A 16,635-nucleotide genomic window follows, 5' to 3' on the forward strand; every position below is an offset into this window, starting at 1 on the left:
CCGTTGCAGATCTCGAAGAGAACGCTCCGCAAACATAGAAATCAGAATCCATAACACGGCGCTTTAACAAGAACATTTGAACCCTCCTTGCCCTTACCCCGAACCTCCACCCCAACGAAGGCTGCAAAACGGATCCTTCGGTCACGCTCCGCCTTCTCCATACTGTCTCTCTCCTTTGCACTAACATTTGTACCAGAACCCGTCCTTGGATTGGTGACCGGAGCTAATCCGCCATTGCTGTTCTCTGCCTGTGACGGCTTCTTACTACTGACCAGTGCTCCAAAGATGCTCTTCTTTCGGGTATCCTCTTTCTTGATCGGCTGCTGCTGTCCATTGCCACCTTGCACGGGCAGCGAGTCAGCTCGATTTGGCAAACCACTACCTCCACTGTTCTCTCTGTCTCCCTCGTTCTCCCCAGGGCTGTTGTCATCTCCGCTGTGTGTAGAGCCCTGGTCACCTTGCTGTTGTTCGGGAGCACTAAGATAGTCGACGTTCCCACCAGGCATTGTCAAAGGCGGAATGCCCGATTCCATCTTCATGTATGTCTCGTTGATCAACGAGTAAGGCATATAGTATTCAACACAGACGTCACGAGATTCCTGCGGTAAAGAGGCGGCCAGACCAATTGCGAGCTCAATGATCATGCCAACGCCACTTTCTAGACCCGGCGGAGGTGGATCATTTAGGTTCATCTGCAACGACGCTGTCAATTTCTCCATCAACATCGTAGTAAGCTGTTGCTTGTATTCGTGACCTTGCTCGCCAACCATGCTGTCCGCCAGCCCCTCAAGTGTCGTCAAACGCCATGAGATAAGTTTAACAATTAGATCTTCACGTTGCTCGTCACCGAGTCCTTGGTTTTGCCCTACCCTTCTAATGTTTTTCTCAATCATCTTCAACTCAGTGCTTAATCCTGGTTCAAGTCGAGGATGAAAGTAGCGGTCTAGAATTTCATCGACAACCCATTTCGTAATGCAAGCTCGTCCCACAGCCGTCATCTCCTTAGTTCCAATGTTATGTGCGTCCTTGTTGATCATTTGAGCAAGCCACTGTGGAACTCCTTTCCAATCCTTTCGGATATTGAAGCTTAGATTGTTTATCGCACCGTCGAGACGATTAAAACGAGTAGTATATTCATGATCGTCGAGTGTTGTTCTAGACATGGAAAGACGCTGGTTTGCAACAGTATTTTGCAGGGCAGTGACCTGGGCATCCTTTTCGAAGTAATACTTCTTCACTTTGGAGTATTTGGCCTCTACAATTGTTGTATTGTGTCAGTCATATTCAGCGGAATGGAAATCCACAAGATCATACGTAGCTCTTCATGCTTCTGCAGTAATGCTGTGTAGTCCTGAACGCTGAAATCTTCTCTACTTCTTGTGGGAGGGGGTGTATTCCGCCCGTGGTCGGTCATGCTTGAGGAATGTTGTTGTAACTGTCTTGAGCCTTGAGACGTGCCATGTTGCGCATGGCCAGATTCAGCACCTTGTTGGTGTTGTTGAGCCAGTTGCTGTCTCATAGAGGGGTTGGAGCCGTCTCCTCTAGCCATAGTAGCTTCTGGTTGCAGGTGTAAAGACTGATTAGATTGGGTGACTTGCCTCCCTTGGATGACGGTTGATCTGAATTCGGTCGATTGCTGAACGGACACTATCGGAGAAGGGGGTCCGAGAGATTGTTGCGAGGGTGGGCGAATGGCTCGATAAGGATCGTGTATGTCTTGATTTGACCGATCTGCTTGAGGATTGTATGGAAGATAGGAATTCGACGTGTTCGACGTATGCGGTGGACGAAGCTGATAGGGCTTTTGAAAATTTTGCTGTGAGTTGGAATGTGAATCTTCGGCTTGATAGTGGCTTGAGTAATGGGAACTACTCTGACTTTGAGGTGAATCAAACTGATGTTGCTGGTGATTGTATTGCTCGTCAGACTCGGCTGGGGCTTGAGAGAGTGTGTATTCGTTTGAGGTTTCGTTCTCTTCGTGCGTATCGCTGGAGTATCCCTCACCCGAGTATTGCACTGTTGTCGATTGTGGTATGAGCCCTTCCTGACTTTGCGGTCTTGTGATCTTCTCCTTGGTCGAAAGGCTACGCCCAAGGGTCGACGAAGGGGAATATGATTGGGAAGAATTTCCCTTGGACGAGTGCAGACTGAACAAGTTTTTAATGGGGTTCCTTTGATTGCGTTCTTCGTGATTAGTAGAGGAGGTGGTAATCGAAGGGATCAGGCTATTTTCGCTGGCTGGGTCTGGAATCACATTCACCGTTGGTCTCCCTGAATAACCGTGACCTGCGGTGTTTTGATCCCTACTGGTCGATGACGCGAACTGAGCAGACTGCGGTTGCTGCTCGTCAGAGGAGTAGTAACGCTGTGCGTCCGAGGGGTCTGCGCTTTCGTCGTACTGGAGACCACCAGGACCAGGTCCGTGTGCGGCTGATTGGGGGGGAGGAAACGCAGGAGACTGGAGAGGAGTGTCGACGGGAGACTGTAATGGCGACCTTCCTGCTGAGATGTTTAGAGACCCCTGCGATTTGTTTGACCTGAACAGCCGCATGAATACTGGTCTGGTAGGATTGACACTCGGTCCCAAGGTCAACAAAGTGGGTACGGAGTACTGTAAGCGGGAAAGGAGACTTCCCACAATGGACAGCTATAAATAAATTGGTTCAAGCGCAATTTCTTGGACGTATAATTGGTTCATCAATCTATCAGGATTCGTACATAGGCATGTTCAGGAGAAGCATTAATTTCATCTCAGCATGTCATTCCTGCAGACGAGGCTGATGCTGCACTGTACTAGCCACCCGGTTCTGTGACCATGGAGCATGTTTCATTTTGTAGCTTGCTGACCACCCTCGCTTCATCCCATCTGTCCGGCAAAGATGCATGTTCCTTGCTTTGTGACCAGTACACATGTACAATCCATACTCTGAGGGTCAGAACTCACGAAGGAATCACATTCCACCCAGACAGTCGATATGCAGTTTTTGGCTGACCACTGATCAACATTGTAATATTGAGTGTATCCATGTTATCAGAGCCCTAGTCTTAGTCATGGCCATCTTCTCCTTTTCAGACAGCCTGGACAACCTATCCATGCTTCCCTAGTTTGGAAACGCTGCAAGATGTTTATGCACCCATAAGCATTGTCAGAGAGCTTCGGCGTTGCCAAGGAATGACAAATACCCTCGCGGTCAGGCAAAGTGCTATCACTCGTTAATATCGCCAACGGCTTGTTCAAAACGGGTCCGAAACGCAGGGTGTATTACTATCAGCCCACCTGTTATTGGATAAAGTCTTCTCTAGTATAGCAGGCATTTCTAACTTTCTGCCAGGGGAGCAGAAGCTTCCTTCAATGCTTGCTCTCACAATCCTGGCCCAATCATCTTCTGTCAGATTGAAAGCATTTTGCACAGCACAATAGTTGTCCAGAATATAGGCACCGAAATATGCAGGTTGTCGCTGTTGATCGAAAATCTAACGTCATTATCTAGATACAGCCGGATTGGAAGATCTAAAATGTTCTTCACGCAGCAAAGCTTGACATTCGAAATAGGGCACATTGTGATTAGCATCTCCCGCCTCACAAATTCTGCCAGCAGATCAGGGTCTTCTGCCAGTTTAATGCCATAGTCGACTCTCTGAACATGGAGATGCTCCAGTGCTCCACGCATATAGCCAACGTCAGCTTCTTCACCAGCATGAGCAGTCCTTCGGATACCCTCTTTCTCCGCAAGTTGATAGACAGACTTGAACAATTCCGGCGGGTTGTCTTTCTCACTTGATGAGAGCCCGATACCCGCCAAGCGGCCACTTTTCAGGTCAGGCAATGCAAGTTCGTAGTGCTGCTCCGCGCTAGAACATGGGAGGTGACGCACGAAACACATGATGAGCTCCGTAGTAATATCGAGCTCAATTTTAGCCCGTTCACAGGCTGTGGTAAAGCCTTCGATGATAGTGGTATATTCGACTCCTCGTGCGGTGTGGCATTGGGGATAGAAAAACACTTCTGCATGTACAACTCCATCTCTTTTGGCACATGTAAAATAATTCATGGCCAGTGCCTCAAAATCCCCTGCCTTGACAAGGACAGACATGCCAATAAAGTAGTACTGTAAAAAGTCATCAAGCGACACAAACGAGCCATATCTTTCCAGCAAGCTAGCAGCTGAAGCAAAAGCGGGATCTGATTCGACGGGGGGTAAGCTGATACAGTTTTCTTTGGCCAGGGTACCCTCGAGATGTAAGTGATGCTCACACTTTGGAAGCGCTTGTAGGAAGGCATGCATAGGGCCTTTACACATCTTAGCAATGTGGAGAGGAACTCGGTTGAGTCTATGTATGTCAAGAGGTGCGTTAACTGGCGCGAGAATATGGATAGTTGTTAGGACGTATTAATTATTAATTTGGCACTCTATTGGGAATGGACAATTTCCCAAATCGACCCATGGGCCACCTCAGCCACAAGGACTGATTGCACATCCAATGCTAAATCAGCGTAGATGGCTTGGTCTAACTAGACGCTTTCATATATTTAACAAATATTGTCGACCCTAAAGTCTGGTGGTGGCTTGATTCAAAGCTTCCCTTCTACTCTTCGAATTGACATCGAGATATGGAGCTTCCCCAAGCGCTGCCACTCGGTCACCAGCCCGGGCCTCGATATAATCATACGTTGCGCAATGCAACTGACTCCGGTTATCCCAAATCGCTAGAGCATTTTTGCTCCACTTCCAGCGCACTTGCAGGTCATGGTTCTGGACTACCAAGTTGAACAAATAATTCAACAACAAATCACTCTCATCTTTGGACACCCCGTTGATGCGTTTCGTGAAGCCCTTGTTTACATACACCGACTTCCAACCAGTAACAGGATTCGTTCGGATAACTGGATGTGTTGCAGTGAGGCTGTCGCCATAGTTGAGAGGACTGCCACGCTGACCCTTTCGTAACGGATTGCCCAATCTACTGCTCTCTTCCAAAAAGAACTTTGCATCATGGGTGGCGGTTAGTCCCTCCAGGAAGACCTGCATAGCCGGCGAGAGTCGGTCATAGACAGCATACCCTGATGCCCACAAGGTATCCCCTCCGGTTGGTGGGAGACTGTGGATTTTGAGCATGGCATAATCTGAGGGAACCTTCTCGAAACTTATATCTGTGTGCCATCCGACACTTGCGTATCGGGAAGTGTCAGAGAGCTGGTGAGTGAGACCACCGCCGCGCTTCTGCTTCTCGGAACTGATAACGCTGATCTGGTCACCAAGTTCGCTGCCTTCTTCAGTTAAGGGATGAATATGCAGCCCAGAGGATTCAGGACAACCCGCAAGGACACTCAGGCTCTCACAAAATTCGCGCATTTGTGTTGGGCTAATGTCCTGATCACGCAGAAAAACAACTCCACGTTGGGAAATATTCACAGCAAGATCCCTGATTTGTCGATCGCGGTCAAGACCCATGAGCAGGTCTGTGACTTGAAGGTCCATATATTCTCGCCCAATGACTGGCGTGAGGTCTTGATGTGGATACATGTCAAGGCTTCCAGAGTAAGCTATCGACTTCGAGCACCGAGTCTGAGCCTGTACGTTGCCTCCTCGGATATCAGGATGAAGTGTCCGTTCATGTACTGAAAATGGGCCTGAACCGTTTTTCAATCCAATTGACTCTGATTGCACTGAGAGAGGCATGATTTGACCTTTGGATAACTTCGAGATGGATTGTATGCCCAATGTTAGATGATCATGCCAATCAATATGGGCATTTCGGACAGAATAAAGAGCCCGAGCCTAGTATATGCTATATATGAAGAAACATAAAAGACCAAACGCCGATTACGATCCTGCTGACAACTACGGTAGAAATAGAGAAAGAATTTTTCACTGAGTATCCGAGAATGCTTCTATGCACTTACTGATGAGTAAGCGGACAAGGAGGGGGCACTTTTCGATGCCGAGTTCCATTGCATGAGATCTTGGAAGAGATAATGGTGGTGCGTGCCGATGCAACCAAAGGGTCGGCCTGTATTGGCTGTGGGTATGTACTACCAGGATGTGAGGAAAGAAGCGGGGGTGAATCACGACATTTTCTACCGTGACAACGTCAACATCCTCGGTTGGAGATCTCCTTCCCCTATAGGTAATCAGCTGGCATTTGTGAATTCAAGCATTACCTTCATCCCGTGTGCTAACCTTAGTGTCTCAGCATCGTAACGATTTTATCGTGGTTTTTGCTCTACCCATTTGAGTCTTGCTGGTCTCACTTGTGGTTGCTTCCTTTTCCTAACCTTCAGCTATGGTCTTGCAACTCTTTCATCTTTCTCCGAGTTGCGCCATCTATTACTAATTCACGAGCTTTCTTGTTCCTTCTTTAGCTCGATCTCCTCACCAGAAAATGGCCGACAATAGTCTTTTGGAAGAGCAAAGAGGAGGTGTTCTCGGTCCAGAGAAATCGCATATGTCGATTGTTCCGGTGGGCAGAGAAACCCTTTCAAACGCTCTTCCGCCTCACGAATCCTACGAGGGTCGGCATCGCTGGGATCCAGAGGCCGTGTGGACGGAGAAGGAGGAGGCTCACCTTGTGTGGCATACCGATCTTCGTCTACTCAGCATACTCTGCGTCATGGTCTGTGCCGACAAGAGTTGTATACTAGAGTCGCTGCTGAATTGAAACAGTTTTTTGGGTTACAGCTTGATAGGGGCAACCTTCAAAATTCGCTTACTGATTTTTTCCTGAGGGACTTAAACTTATCGACGAATGATTATAATAACGTATACCACCTTTTCTACTCATATATTTTTTGCCCGCTTACACAGCACAGGGGACGACCATACAACTCGTTTGCTTTCTCCTTGCGGAGTTCCCAGTGCAGATGCTCACAAAGAGATTTGGATTTCGACTTGTGCTTCCTACCATGATGATGGCCTGGTCAACTGTCTGTATGTTTATCCTGGTCCTGCTGTTGCGTTGACTACTGACTGTTTCGTTCACAGCTTGGGCACAAGCCTGGATCACAAACCGTGCCTCATTTTACGTGACAAGAGCACTGATTGGTGCATGTGAGGGTGGTTTCATCCCCGGAACTATCCTCTTCGCAACATACTTCTACAAATCGAGGGAGCTTGCGACACGGCTGGCTATATTCTGGTCCACACTCAACGTCAGCATTAGATACTTGAACTCCCTTCACAGTTGAACTAAAGTTTTCCAGGTAGCTCGCGTCATATCAGCGCTTCTTGCGGCTGGTATCCTGCAAATGCGAGGCATAGGTGGAAAACCGGGCTGGTTCTGGCTGTTTCTCTTGGAAGGACTCTTGACATTTTTAATTGGGCTGTTTGTGAGCAAATCGCACTGTGCACCCCAGCCTGGCTACCACTAACATGGCTGGGCAGAGCCTTCTATATCTCCCACAATCTCCCGTTGCGACAAAGAGCTTCCTCTGCCGCCATCAATGGTACACTGAGCGCGAGGAAATAATCATGATAAATGTATGGAATCCTCCAATCTCATTCTACAGCTCCTTCTGACCTGAATGCTAGCGCCTTCTGCGGGATGATGCTGCGAAAGGCCTAACTGCTATCAAGGAACCCGCAAAGTGGAACGATATCAAGGGGGCTTGGAAAGATCAATCGATGTGGGGCTTGTACCTACTGGGACTTGTACTGATTTCTTACGACTACCTCTTTCTCGTCTCTTGGCCACCATAATCCGCTGCTATGGCTGACTACTGTGCTTGTCTCCGCAGATCGCATATATTCCCCAGACACCAGTCCAATCCTACCTCACCCTGACGTTGCGAAACCTAGATTTTTCTGTCTTCGATTCCAACATGCTTTCGATTCCCTCCGCTGTGCTTCAAATCATCCTCATGCTCGGCTTAGCCAAGAGTAGCGAATACTTCAACGAGCGCACCTTCCACTGCTTTATTGGCGAGTTCTGGTCTCTGCCACTCCTTGCAGCACTGCTGGCCCTACCCGCTCGAGGATACGCTTGGGGTCGCTTCACTCTCACTACGATGATCAGCGGCTGAAAGTCTCCCATTTATTTAAGCAGTTTACTCTTTTGTGACACCTTCCGGCAAAATTTCCCAACGCTCCAACAGAAATGCTTTATATATCAAAACCTCTAACTAACATTACTAGTGCAGATCCCTATTTCCACCCTATTCTCTCCGCCTGGATCTCCGAAAACTCCTTCAACGTGAAGAAACGCGCACTCACCGCCGCAACCTATAATGTTATCGTCCAGATTGGCTCGCTGATCGGGTCGCAGATCTACCGTGCTGATGATGCACCATACTATTACCGTGGAAACAAGGTCTTGATCTCTATATGTGCTTTGAGCTTGGTGGTTATGCTGGGCCAGAGGTGGTGGTTGATCCTGTTGAATAAGCGGAAGGAGAAGGTTTGGGAGAGAATGGATGAGCGGGAGAGGGTGAGGTATCAGGAGGATATTGCACAGAGGGAGAAGGATGGGAATAAAAGGTTGGAATTCAGGTTTAGGTATTGATTGTTTTGTTCGTGGGTTGAGTTTGTATGCTTGGTCTCTACAAGACGGGAAATGTTACAGAAGTTTGGAGCATTACTCGCAGTGCTGGGCTAAGACTAGTAGACTACTGTACCAACAGAAAGGCATCAGGCAGGCAGGAATCATATGCATGCAAACCATTTCTGCCACATTATTGACAACTTCAATACTGTGTTCCACCTCTACGGTTGCCCATCACTTCTCGTTTCCTAATTTTGTGGAATGCAAGACTTTCTTCGTCCGCAATGCTCATCCCAGCACATTGCACGAATTGCTAGGAAGTCCAGTTCCACTTCAGACTCCATTACTGATGTTGCCCCTGTATCCTTTGCCAATCCATTTGCAATGAGGATCTGCAATAGATGCTGGCAATATATCAGGCGCAACAGTGCTTAGTAAAGAGCGGTCTTGAGACACGACCAGTTATCGCCGAATCGTTGACTAATCATTAGCTATACACGGTGAAGACAAAAATCATCGAGCGGAACGTCTGATCATGCTAGGTAAATGAATGCCTGTCCCAAAGACTTTAAAAGGCAGCTTCACCACGACAATGAGCTTCGCGTTTCCTGCATCGTCCAGCCCACCTAGTTATCTTGATGTGAAATTGATGGAAACAAATGTTCTCTACCGGAGAACAGATTATCGCATGGTCGCAGAAGACTTCAGTCAATCGTATATCGGGTTGTCACAAAAACGACTCCAGCATACATCATGCAGCTCATCTCCTGCGCCACTATGATCGACAATCTCCCGTGTTTCAGGTAGGTATCGAGACCGAGTCCAGTCTACGGAGTATTCTCATGACTTCATAGACAGTTTAGGTTGGAGATCAGACATTGATTGGATTATGAAACTGTCCCGTGTTTGACCTTTGGACATTCACGTGGAAGCCTGGTCAGTGGAGGTGAACTCTACCCGCATGCGGACTCCCCTAAGGGTTATTGTGATGCCTATATCGTTACCTTTTACAATTCCTGCCGGACTGCAGTTTGATTGTCAGACTTGTATCAGTAGTAGGTCGAAGAGGACTGTCCAAGATGATAAATCTGAATTGGCAGGATCTCAGCTGCAGCCCCCAGGCGATAAGATGACTAGTGCTTGCCCCCTCAGTTACTAACCAAGATACAAACTTACTACAGGGGGGCCTAAAGTACTACGGCTACAGGCCTAATTTTTGTACCCCCCCTGGGTCAAAATATCTTACAAACACCTTTTTACATACACATCCCTGTCAGCAGGCCCTGACGCTTTTTTGCACGAATTTTGCTTATCCTGCAAATTCCGAATCAGATACAAGAACGCTATAGAGATACTCTGCACAATTACAACGAGCTACAAGCGGCTGTTAATGCTATGGGATGTTATGTCTTCTGACTATCTTGGGAAGTTGCTTCACTTGATGCAGGTAACATGCCAAGCAGTTATAGATGCCAATGGAGTGTAAACTTTATTTGAAGACTAGTCTTATTGGGGCTATTCTTGGGCGTTTATACTTAATTCTGCATAGTAAGTTTTTTACGGATACTAGCATTTCAGCAGCGAGGGGTACAAAAACTACGTAGTAGGCCTGTAGCTGTAGGAATGTTAGTCAGGTGCTAAGAGCAGCTAGTTCTTATTACGACAACATAGTGTGATGCTTCGTTACTTTAAAGCATGCTCTGTGTGCATCCATTCTGATGAGTCAATCGTTACATCTAACTTCTTTTTGAGCATACGTAGTAGCTGTTCTGTACAGAGAGTGTTTACAAGAAACGATACTAGCGCTGAGGTAACATTACTTCAGGCCCCGGGTCCATGCGAGAGTTCATGTGACCCCTTTTTGGCTGAAATTTAGCCGAAACGAATCAACAGCTCATCTTCTAAGCGCAGAAGCTGTTGCTTTGCTTCGGCTAGATTTCTGTCGACGGGTGGGTGACATGGGCTCTCACAACCCCTGTGCCGTAGTTGGCTCCGGTTACATACAGGTCCAAGATCTGCACCCCACATATATAACAGGTGGCCACGACTTTCTGCCGCTTACTAAGTTACTTCTCTTTACTGCCAAACCCAGCAGCTTGGTAGGACTACGTAACAAGTCCAAGGAGCAAATTAGGCTTGCCTGCCACCAAACCTCAGTGAGCAGTTTCTGCAGGTTCACGCACACAACCAACATGCCAAGCCTCAAACTGGCGCGCCAATTCAGTCCCAGTGCACTGGTTTCACCTTGTCGCCTTGACACACGGGCCAGAACTTGCTGAAGTAACCAGATCGACCCCCCAATGTGTGTGTCACCACGTTAGTCTTATCGTTTTGTCCGCCGCCGCCCAACAAATGGCATGGTAATTTTCATCACCTGCAAGGCTTACCAGCCTTTTGGGGTCATGGCGCAGCAGCCACGGCGGTCTGGGCGTCCAGATGACCATGGTCACCGACCCGAAGGATCCAGCATTCCCCATGCTCTAGTTGCTACAAGAACTTCATGTATTCCCCCACAACCAGACATTGATGCATCTCATCTTCTTCTATCCCTCTACCAGTACTGCTGCACGTGCCAAGCTCATTGGCCATGAGTTTATGGCCTTGACCTCATCGCCTTTGTGGTTTTTTGTTCTTTGGTACTGATCACATGATCTGAGCGATCTGCCATTTCGATAGGCTTGCCTACCCTCCCACCTCAGCCGTATCTTCTCGATACCATCGCAACGCTTGCTTGGGGCTCCCCATAAGCTCATTTATCCATATTCCATTGTACCGAAATCATGGCAAGTGCTAACTCAACATCCTCGGATCGGGCGCCCGATCAAGGCGGTGTTCTGGATGCCAATAACCCAATTGCTTTCCACCCGCGGGATCCCATTCCCCTGTTCATCATTCAGGTACAGTGTTTGACGCGTTGGCCTCATTTTCCATCCTTGCTGACTCTGTCCAGGCTGCCGTCATTATCATATTCTGCCGCCTCCTGCACTTTCCTTTGTCAAAGGTTCGGCAGCCTCGTGTCATTGCCGAAGTGATCGGTGGCATTCTCCTCGGTCCGACCGCAATGGGCAGAATCCCCGGCTTCAAAGCCAATCTTTTCCCTGACGCGTCAATGCCACCATTGTCACTGGCTGCCAATCTCGGTCTTGTGCTTTTCCTCTTCTTAGTTGGACTCGAAGTTGATCTTCGCCTTTTGGTCAGCAATTGGCGTGTTGCGCTCAGCGTGGGAGCTCTTGGCATGGTCCTTCCTTTTGGTCTTGGTTGCGCAATTGCTTGGGGTCTCTATCATGAATTCAAAGATGAGCCTGGCTTGGCTCCCATTAGCTTTGGTGTTTTTATGTTGTTTGTTGGTGTGGCTATGGCTATCACGGTAAGCCCAAAACGATTGACTATGGAAGCAGAAGCTGACTATGTTAGGCCTTTCCTGTTCTTTGCCGCATTCTGACCGAACTCAAACTCCTACAAACCACAGTCGGCGTCATTGTTCTTTCTGCTGGTGTTGGAAACGACGTTGTTGGGTGGATTCTCTTGGCGCTTTGCGTTGCTCTCGTTAATTCAGGTACTGGTTTGACTGCTCTTTACGTCCTCTTGGTCGCGGTAGGATACTGCCTATTGCTTATCTATGCCATTCGCCCAGCCTTCTTGTGGATTCTCAGGAGAAGTGGCAGTCTTCAAAATGGTCCTTCTCAGTCAATCGTCGCCTTGACGCTCTTGCTAGTCCTCCTGTCATCATTCTTCACCTCCGCAATCGGCATTCATGCTATCTTTGGTGCATTTATGATTGGCCTGATCTGTCCTCACGAGGGAGGCTTCGCTGTAAAGATTGTGGAAAAAGTGGAGGATGTTATCTCAGTGCTGCTCCTTCCCCTCTACTTCGCCCTGTCAGGTTTGAACACCAACATCGGTCTTCTGGACAATGGCATCACGTGGGCTTATGTTATTGGCGTCGTTGCCATTGCCTTTTTTGCAAAGATCACCGGTGGACTTCTCGCAGCTCGAGCGAATGGACTAGTATGGAGAGAGAGCGCCACCATTGGAGTGTTGATGAGCTGCAAGGGCCTGGTTGAGTTGATTGTCTTGAATATTGGTCTTCAAGCACGCATTCTCAGCACAAGGACTTTCACCATCTTCGTGGTCATGGCACTTATCACCACGTTTGCCACAACTCCATTAACCAGTCTCCTTTATCCTGAATCATACCAGAAGAAGCTTGACCTATGGAGACGTGGTAAGATAGATTGGGATGGCAATGCCCTTGTGTCTGACGATAACAACGATACGGACAAGGATTCACTGGCTGTCGGTGACGAAATGATTGTTCGCAAAATGCTTGTTTATCTTCGACTTGATGGCTTGCCAAGTCTCTCCACGTTTATCAGCCTACTCAGCGACCATGCTGATGCACCAAGACCAGACGAGAAGAAGCATCATCTCCTAGCGGATGCTCAACCTAAGGCTGAAGATGCCACAGGCAAGAAGGCGTCCGATCACGCACGTCATCCACGTCGCCCTCTGGAGGTCCATGGTCTTCGTCTTCTGGAATTGACAGAACGCGATTCTAGCGTCATGCAGGTGTCCGAGATCGAGGAGTACGGACCTCGGGATCCTGTTGCTAGAGCTTTCCGCATGTTCGGACAGTTTAATGACATTGCAGTCGCTGGTGATGTTGCTGTTGTTCCAGAACGGTTTTATGCCGATACTCTCATCGAGAAGGCCGATGAGCTGTCGTCCGATTTTGTCCTCATTCCTTGGAGCGAAACCGGAACAATGAGCGAGCAACCATCTCTACAAGCACTATCGAAACCTTCCTACCAGATTTCCGGGCCATATATTTCCTTCCTCAACGAAGTCTTCGACAGGGCATCATCCAACACCAACGTTGGCGTCTTCATTGACCGTCCAGAAGCACCAAATCACGAAGAACGAAATAACAGAGCTCTCACCCGAACAACCACTGGTGGCATCAGCGTCCACAGTGGCCGCGGTCGACCTGCAACCCCTTTCAACCACGCTCTCACCTATCACATCATAGTACCCTACTTTGGCTACGCGGATGACCGTTTTGCCGTCCGCCTCGCCCTGCAACTCGCCAAGAACGACACCATCACCGCAACCATCATGCATTTCGCCGAGTCCTCCTCCGGGGTGAATGTCCTCTCTTCATCCGAGAGCCCCAGCCCGGGCTCTACAGCTGGCACTGAATCATCCGGCCCTTATGAGAAGGAATCAGCAGCAGACGAAGCAGTTTCGTTCTTCACCTCCCTTCGTGACAATCTTCCTTCGACCCTCTCGTCTCGAGTCGTCTTTCAATCCTACTCTCTCAACTTAACTAGCACATCCGCCGACGTCGTCGCCATAATCAACAAATCCATCACTGCCACCGCATCCGATGGCAGTATTGAACACATCGTCATCACTTCCAAGTCTTATAGCAGTATCTTCACTACCGCCGCTACCGGTAGCCTCTCCCATAACAACACCAGTGGTAGCGGTAATGGAGGGACTACTACAAATCCACCCACACCCCGGACAGGAGGCCCACCACTCCCACCCACAACACCGAGCAGGACCTTACTCTCACCGATGGCGACTGCGTTGGGTATTCAGGCTCCTAACACGCCAGGCGGTAACGACAGTGCTTGGTCCGGTGAGAGCAAGGTTCTCGGCGGCCTAGGCTGTGCACTATGGGAAGCGAGTCGAAGTGGTGGCTTGAGAGCAGGGTTGCTGGTCGTGCAGGCCAAGAAGCCAAAACTAGGTCAGACCCAGACTGCAAAAGGAGGAAGCAGATTGGATGTCATCGCTGCATCTGGTGAGAGTTGACGGTGTTGATCTCTTGGGTCAACTAAGAGGGATTTCAACGTTATTTTTCTGTGGGTCTTTCGGGAGCGGGCGGATCTCTATTCTTATTGTTCTTGAATATACGGATACCTACAGACACCCGAGGGACATGAAGAGATATAACGAGCGAGCGGTTTTGTATATGAATGCATTGCCTGTACAAGGCAGGCATTCCCAAAGAACCACATGTTCTCTTGCTTGTCATGCTAATGACCACGTCACAACAGGGGGAATACAGTATAAAATGCTTACCTAATCTAAATTACCCTGTCCAATGGGGTTATCCCTGGCAGAGGTATGAGGCTTTAAGTTAGACCACTACTAGGATAGGGATGTCATCGCGACCCTACTCCCTACTGCGGTACCCAGACTTCCGCAGGTAAGTCTTGCTAGCTCCGTGCTACATAACTCAGAGTCACCTAGGATAGAAGGGGTCTATGGACTTTATCAGTCCGCCTTCAATATCCAAGGAAGGTGAAGCACGTTTTGATTCAGGGGGAAATGAACATGCTGTCGTATGCAAATCTACAGTATATTTGGAACGACAAAGCTAAGACCTCGGATACACCAAAAGAAGGAAGTTCGAAGATGTTAGACCTGAATAAGCATCGATGGCATCAGATCTACCAGCCAGGTCAGCTGGATATCATCTGACTCACAAACTATTCCTCCCCTAGGAAAGGCGTCATACACACGACTGTGACATGAGAACGTTTGGACAGTGTCAAGAGACTCTGCACGGAAGCTTTACTGAAATAGCTTTTCTTTACGGTGTAGGGAATGCAACAGTTGATCCTTCAATCTATCTTTTTACAGGCATTACAGACACTTACAACTTGGAACATTGGCGAGCTGGGAGGCTTGATTTGAAATTGGATGTAACAGCCCAAGGATACTTGGTATCCGAAAAGCTGTTGATGCCTGCCTTTACAATGGTGAAGATGAAGAATGTTTCCTTTGTTCTTTCCTCCTCTTATCATCATCGTACACCCGTACCCCGTTGCTAGAGTTTGCAAATGCTGTCTTCTCCTACCTTTCTCTCCGCTTCATTTGGGGATACTGCTGGCACTGTATAACGGTATAGAAACGACAAAATGCTCTTCAAAACTCCCAAAGACCTTCTGGTCGCAGGACTGCTTGCTGCCGTACAGGCTCGCTCAACCCCTACTCCGGGAGCATGCAGAGACTTAACACTAACTGTTACCACAATGGCCGACACGGTCATATTCTCTCCTCTTCCTGACATGAGTCAGCCCGACGGGGCTGATGCAGTCATGAATTTCTTCGGCGCACTTCCCGACATCCTCGCAAACAACCCACATCAACAAACAAGTGGAACATATAATATCACTGCAACATACTGTCCTCCAGAAGGCGGTATCCTTCCAGACAGGAACGAAGTTCAACTTCTCGTCCACGGGGCCACCTATACCAAGGAGTACTGGATGGGTGGAGCATGGCATGGTTCGGACGACTATTCATGGACGAAGCAAGCCAACAAAGCTGGCTACGGCACTCTCGCAATTGACAGGCTGGGCAATGGCGCATCTGAGCACCCTGATCCCCTACAAGTGGTTCAGCTCACGTTACAAACCGAAGTCCTGAATGTCGTTGCACAAAAGATCCAAAGTGGCGAGATCACGGGTAGCCCAAGCAAAGTCATCTACGTGGGTCACTCGCTGGGATCCATCTTAGGCACCATGCTAGCCAACAGATATCCCAACAGCATCGATAAACTCGTCTTGACCGGCTACACCAGCGACGCCTCAAACGTCGCTCCCACTGTCGTCGCCGGCCAGTATCTTCCTGCCCAGAACGTCGAGCCCGCCCGCTTTAGTTCCCTCCCGCAAGGCTACTCCACCCAATCCATCGAATCAGGCCGCACCCTCCTCTCTTATGCCGGCGACTTCGACCCCTCTATTCCACCCTTGGACTTCTGCACCAAAGGCACTCTTGGCCTCGGCGAGATATTGGGGGTTGGTTCTGCTCCAGCCTCCATCTACCAGGGGCCCGTCTTCATCTTGACTGGTGACAAAGACGAGCCCTTCTGTGGTACCAACCCCAACGCTCCCTGCGAACCGCTCATTCAGGCCACGGCGTTGGAATTCCCCCGGGCTTCTACCTTTGGGTACTTCATGCCTCGGAACACGGGCCACGGCCTCAATTTCCACTATACGGCTAGCGAGTCCTTTGCTGCGGTTACAAAGTGGCTCAACTCCGAATCGAATGCTTCCTTTTTACAAGAAACAGTGAAACGGTAAATCTTCTTGATTAAACCCGGGCAACAACAGAATGTGCGTTCAGGTTGTGCGAAGCGCAGCA

General features: G+C 48.8%; 5 protein-coding genes across 5 annotated transcripts; 3 read left to right on the top strand and 2 right to left on the bottom strand.

Moving 5' to 3' along the window:
- Window positions 1-41: 41 nt before the first annotated feature.
- EPUS_02851 (uncharacterized protein) lies at window positions 42-4,301 on the bottom strand (the record flags this gene model as incomplete). Its single annotated transcript, XM_007803610.1, has 3 exons — window positions 42-1,255; window positions 1,315-2,611; window positions 3,585-4,301. The coding sequence occupies 3 exons, from the start codon at window positions 4,299-4,301 to the stop codon at window positions 42-44; spliced, it is 3,228 nt and encodes a 1,075-aa protein (XP_007801801.1).
- Window positions 4,302-4,550: 249 nt separating this feature from the next.
- EPUS_02852 (uncharacterized protein) lies at window positions 4,551-5,681 on the bottom strand (the record flags this gene model as incomplete). The annotated part of the gene is made up of 1 exon (XM_007803611.1): window positions 4,551-5,681. The coding sequence occupies one exon, from the start codon at window positions 5,679-5,681 to the stop codon at window positions 4,551-4,553; it is 1,131 nt and encodes a 376-aa protein (XP_007801802.1).
- A 703-nt stretch (window positions 5,682-6,384) lies between these two features.
- Window positions 6,385-8,499, top strand: EPUS_02853 (uncharacterized protein; the record flags this gene model as incomplete). Its single annotated transcript, XM_007803612.1, has 9 exons — window positions 6,385-6,615; window positions 6,666-6,761; window positions 6,812-6,929; window positions 6,984-7,150; window positions 7,202-7,327; window positions 7,383-7,478; window positions 7,530-7,649; window positions 7,736-7,985; window positions 8,138-8,499. 9 exons carry the CDS (start codon window positions 6,385-6,387, stop codon window positions 8,497-8,499), a joined length of 1,566 nt encoding a protein of 521 aa, XP_007801803.1.
- Window positions 8,500-11,258: 2,759 nt separating this feature from the next.
- On the top strand, window positions 11,259-14,295 carry EPUS_02854 (uncharacterized protein; the record flags this gene model as incomplete). The annotated part of the gene is made up of 3 exons (XM_007803613.1): window positions 11,259-11,375; window positions 11,429-11,845; window positions 11,893-14,295. 3 exons carry the CDS (start codon window positions 11,259-11,261, stop codon window positions 14,293-14,295), a joined length of 2,937 nt encoding a protein of 978 aa, XP_007801804.1.
- Window positions 14,296-15,521: 1,226 nt separating this feature from the next.
- EPUS_02855 (uncharacterized protein) lies at window positions 15,522-16,574 on the top strand (the record flags this gene model as incomplete). The annotated part of the gene is made up of 1 exon (XM_007803614.1): window positions 15,522-16,574. One exon carries the CDS (start codon window positions 15,522-15,524, stop codon window positions 16,572-16,574), a length of 1,053 nt encoding a protein of 350 aa, XP_007801805.1.
- Window positions 16,575-16,635: the final 61 nt, after the last annotated feature.

This window comes from Endocarpon pusillum (assembly GCF_000464535.1).
Source record: "Endocarpon pusillum Z07020 unplaced genomic scaffold scaffold2538, whole genome shotgun sequence".
Lineage (NCBI taxonomy): Eukaryota > Fungi > Ascomycota > Eurotiomycetes > Verrucariales > Verrucariaceae > Endocarpon > Endocarpon pusillum.